Source organism: Cibotium barometz, chromosome 39, assembly GCF_041138505.1.
Source record: "Cibotium barometz isolate CiBa-2024 chromosome 39, ASM4113850v1, whole genome shotgun sequence".
NCBI lineage: Eukaryota > Viridiplantae > Streptophyta > Polypodiopsida > Cyatheales > Cibotiaceae > Cibotium > Cibotium barometz.
Genome location: NC_141084.1, coordinates 28,633,314 through 28,638,343, shown reverse-complemented (window position 1 = coordinate 28,638,343; position 5,030 = coordinate 28,633,314). Strand labels below are relative to the sequence as shown.

Genomic DNA, 5,030 nt, shown 5'->3' with positions numbered 1-5,030 from the left:
CGTAAACCAAAGACATCAGATCAATGGATTTCTTAAAAGGAATGGTTTTGTGAGATAAAGGGCAAGGCCTGAGGAGAGCATAGTAGAAGATTGGCTAGTTCAAGAATCGTTGCTATACATCTCGGAGTTTCTTTGTCAAATATATTCATGTATGTCTCGACTTTGTTGGCACAACAAACACGATTAGTGTATATTTAGAGAGATACCATAAGGAAATCGGATCATTCATTAGATGAAAGAATCCTCACAACATGAAAATCAATAAATTCTGTATCTTGAATTCTCCAGAAATGCCAAAATGGATTGATAGGCATAAAGAGGTACACCTGGAAAGAACAAATGCTAGAAGACTTTTCATGAGAAGACAGAGATATCTTCCATACCTTCTCGAGCTTACACTTCTCCCCATAGATATGTCACTTAGCTGGAGGGAGAATTATCTTTAGCAAGTAAGGGATAACAATCAAAGGATCAATGAGCGACAGATGGAGTTTGTAAGAGGATGCAACTAATATGTAAGTAAGTTGAAGCATATACTTAATCTGATTTAAATATTTTTCTTGTATTATTGATAGTTTTTTGGTTTAATGTTCATTGTAGTATCGTAAATTTGGAGCAATGGCTCCATGGTCGTCACTTTCACATGGAGCATATAGATAAGAGAAAAACGACCTTTTATTCTGGAGTAATGGCTAACTTTTTCCAAGAGAATCGAGCGAATGCTAATGATATAAATCTTCTCACCTCCAATCTTGATTATTGTAGAACCATACAAGATATCATAAAAGAGAATTTTAGGCAATTTGACATATATTCATTCTTGATGTTAATGGATCAAAGTGGTCTTCAATGGTCGAAATGCAACAGTCAGAAGAGATAAAAGTGGATGCTTTGCTATCGACGCAACAAATTTGTGAGAGGTCTCATCATTATTTGGTGAATTCACCAATAGTACATCCTCAAATCCTTCTCTCGATGGCAACAAATTTCATTTTAATCCATGTTTAAAAATATAGGAGATAGAGAGATTGCATTAGAAACTAGAAACTGACATCTTTGGAGCCATGGACATTGTATAGGATGAACAATCATTAAAAAGCATTATATTCTCATTTGAATCAAATCTATTCGCTAATATTTTTATGAAATATAGTAAGTAAATTTTGACGCAAATATCGATGCACATTTTGATACACATACCGATGCAATTATCATAAGATCACATGCTTGAAAAAAACTCTCTCCTTGAAAAGGTCGGTACTGAGAAAACATTTTTGAAAACTTTCCGAAATGGAGGACGACAAATTCGAAAATAAGAATCTTGCATTTATATATTATTTGGTTTTGTATGAATTCTTGAATTCATGTAGTATATACATATAGGTTAGAGGTTTTTGATATGAAATTTATGGCTGTGTAGCTACGGTTGTGGGGCCCGGAATATAGCGCCCCTATGTACAGTTATTTACAGTTGAGACACAGTTATTTACAGCTGAGAAAAACCCATGGCTATACAGGGATAGAAGGCGTGAGACGAAACACAAGAGCATCACGGTGCATGCAGCTACGGCAACGCCCACCGGGACGATGGTACTGGCCTTGTATTCTCGCGTGCCCGCAAACTGACTCGTGCCGAATGCAAACAGGACGCATGCAACGGACCCGGCAAGCAATACTCCAGCCACCTGGAGGACGACGAGTCTAGCTCGCTCGGCCGGGGGGTGCGGCGGCAGACGGTACGCAACCGCCGCAAGAGAGGTGGCCATTGCAAATACGAAGGCCATAAAGTTGAAGACCCACCCACTGCTGCCGGCTGTAACCCGGGCAAATGTCACCTGTGCAATGACGCCTGCCAACTCTTGGAGGCTACCCAGGGAGTCCGTTAGCCTTCGGCGTTTTGCGTCCTCAAACTTGATAAGCAGCTTGTCGATGATGTCTGGCCTGTTCATCGGTGCTCGGAGATTGCCGCTCCCCTCCGGGTATTCTAGTGGTGCACTGTACTCACGCGGGTCTTCCAATCTGACGTTGAGCCTCGTACCGACATGCATGAGCCCGTTGATCTCCGGCACGCCTAACCTCACTGCTGCCCAACCCGTGCCATCGCCCTGCTGATTCAAGGCATCCCCCAGCTCGCCATGCTGCACCATTAAATTTGGTACGTCCATACTCCAGGCCTGCACCGCCAATAATACTGGCGGTGCGTGCCATTCCGTCAGTTCTTGCCCCCAACGAGCATCGGCTGGATTGCTGCGAAATGACAAGAAAAGAGCAGATCATAAACCTGGAACCGTTGTGAATACGAGAAAAGAACAAGGTCAGAGCTCAATGAGATGTCTACTATGCAAAGCTGTAGAGTGTGTCGGCACCGATCGACGCGGCTCCCTCTTGCGCATTTCGTAGTGAGAACGCAGCTCGGTGAATCCAGCGTTGATCGCCATTAAAAAAACGCTCACTGCGTCGGAAGAGCTCCTCCGCATCCGCCCTACGCCCAGCATACTGCAACAGTACACGGCACATAAGATCGGCGGGGTCATCAGGCGCCGTCACCGTGTCCGGCTGAACATACATGCTCATAATATGGTCTGGGGGATTGGAAAGGTTACTCTCATGATTTGAAACCGGCACATCAAAGCGCTCCATTACGAGATTGCAGGAACTAAGCAGATGGGAAGAACCGAACTGTCTACCATGGGTATCCAGCACTTATCAATGCTACACGCATTCACGCCCTTGGTGCACCTCTATCTGCACCCGGGCACCGCAACCACAAATACAGCAGTTTGAGAGTCTTAGTGTCACATGAGCATGTGTCTCGATAGCGTCTTGACCGTGGCACCACGAAGGCGGCCATACCCTTCCGAGAGAGGTGAATCCTTCAAAGGGGGGAAAATATTTACCTTTCAAATGAAAGGCCAAATTTTGTTTTAAAAAACGTCACCATGCGTTTCCGATAGACATGGAATTTGTCACTAATCTCTTCACATAGAACTTTGTCACTAATCTCTTCACATAGAAATGGACATTGCAAGAAACTCAGCTTCGTCAGTCGAGGAGAGCTAATGATATTGAAAAAATGGCAATATTTTAAAACATGTGTGCTTACTTGCAATTACCGGTGCATATTTTCATGAAATGTGTTTATATCTTTCCTTAGCACCCTGAGACATCGAGCAAATATCGGCTTGAGGAAAATAAGCCGTGGATAAAAAAAATTGGCCACATGATTTTGCAAGTTCCCTACTCTTGCGTTGGCATAAAATGGTTGTATTTTTTCTCAACCAGAAATATAAGGGTACCCTGCTCGAGCCTGACGAGCTTGAAACGGATGTATTGTGGTGTGCATTAAGTTGTGCATGCATGGGCATGCACCTTGTAGGTTGGTTCCTTTTCCTAGGCACTTGGGTGGCTTTGATGGAGAAAATAGTTCTGATAACGAACTCTAGTGTCTAGACTAGTAGACACATGCACACTCCAATTTAGCATTGAGGGAGAGTGTTGAGATAGGTGAGTTTGGTACAATGCCAAATTGTTGTGGGTGAGAGGTGAGTGGTCAAAATGTTAGAGACATTGTGTATACACCCAAGTTTACACTGACGAGGGGTGTATGCAAAATTGTGAGAGTAAAAGTGGACTTGGTAAAGTCATTTGGAAAAGTGGAGTAATATGAACACATTAGGATATTTTCTTAGAAGGAGACAAAATAAGAGAGTGAATGGTGTATGTGTGGTCTAAACTCATGTGGAAAAGAGGATATTTTCTTAGAACACATTAGGATATTTTCTTAGAAGGAGACAAAATAAGAGAGTGAATGGTGTATGTGTGGTCTAAACTCATGCGGAAAAGAGGATATTTTCTTAGAACACATTAGGATATTTTCTTAGAAGGAGGCAAAATAAGAGAGTGAATGGTGTATGTGTGGTCTAAACTCATGTGGAAAAGAGAGTGCCACATGTAAAGAGATTTAGTCAATGGCTATCTATATTAGAAGCCACATTGTATGGACAATATGCAATAGAGATTGACTGGTGAGTATGCTACTTTGTCTCTCTCTCATCATGAAGGTTTTGGTGTGGTATGATCTGCCCTGGTTAATCTTGTTAATTATGTACACCACCATGATTAATCCCAAGTTTTAGCATTCTTAACATTTCAATGTTGTGAAAATGATCATAATTCGCATATGAGTTGCACACCTTTGGCTCTTTGGCATAATTTCCATGCTAAGAAAATGATCAACTAGTTGCCAATTGATATTTAGCAAGAACTCAAATTTCAAAATTAGGTTCTCATTAAAAATGCCAAAAGATTGGTACCCACCAACAATTCTCTTCTAAATGACTCGCAACCAATTATGAGCTCAAATGCTAAGTTTGGCAACCACATCTCGTTTGTTGTCTTTCCATTAAACACAAAGACATTTGCAACCGATTGAAAGACAAATACAACACGAAAATTGGCCCTTTGTGAATAGTGGGGGATTCCCCTACCAAATTTCCTTGCAAGAAGAAAAAAATCCCCACGCATATTCCGTGTGGGTTGCACACCTTTGAAATTTGGCTCCTTGTCACTATACTGTCTTGACCAGTGTTTGATTTTTTTTTTTTTTGCAACTAGTGAAAAAAAAGGATGAGTTTTAAGTTCAACTTTAAAAAATGGATAGGCTAATAGTAAGGGGTTTTAAAACAAAAATTTCAAAATTTGAATCTTTACAACCGAGTTGAGCTTTGAAAATAACTCTAAAGGACGCAATGATTAAGGATTGGAGGAGTGGAGTTGAGCTTTGAAAATAACTCTAAAGGACGCCCTTTTTGTTTTTTGGGTGTTGCAAGAAAGTCACTTTTGTATCGATCGTAATGATTTAAGGATTCTAGGCTCAGGGTTTGTTCAGGCGTGTACGTTACGCATGTGTGTGATGAGGCTTATTAGATTTGGGCCAATCCCTTCTGAAGCTGCGGCTGCATGTGGTGGGCGGTGCGCCGGAGCTTCGACATTAAGCCCATGCTAAATTCTCCTTCGTCCGACGCCCAATC

General features: G+C 41.7%; 1 protein-coding gene across 2 annotated transcripts; it reads right to left on the bottom strand.

Annotated features, from left to right (window-relative positions):
* Nucleotides 1-1,307: 1,307 nt before the first annotated feature.
* On the bottom strand, nucleotides 1,308-3,610 carry LOC147615962 (uncharacterized). 2 transcript variants are annotated; one of them, XM_086778594.1, is made up of 3 exons: nucleotides 3,104-3,610; nucleotides 2,339-2,897; nucleotides 1,308-2,247 (listed from the first exon to the last, which is right to left on the bottom strand). In XM_086778594.1, exons 2-3 carry the CDS (start codon nucleotides 2,638-2,640, stop codon nucleotides 1,452-1,454), a joined length of 1,098 nt encoding a protein of 365 aa, XP_086634720.1. In that variant the 5' UTR covers nucleotides 2,641-2,897; nucleotides 3,104-3,610; the 3' UTR covers nucleotides 1,308-1,451. The 2 variants fall into 2 exon arrangements, with proteins under 2 accessions (XP_086634720.1, XP_086634721.1); XM_086778595.1 differs by lacking the exon at nucleotides 3,104-3,610 and having other exon boundaries at nucleotides 2,339-2,496; nucleotides 2,604-2,960.
* Nucleotides 3,611-5,030: the final 1,420 nt, after the last annotated feature.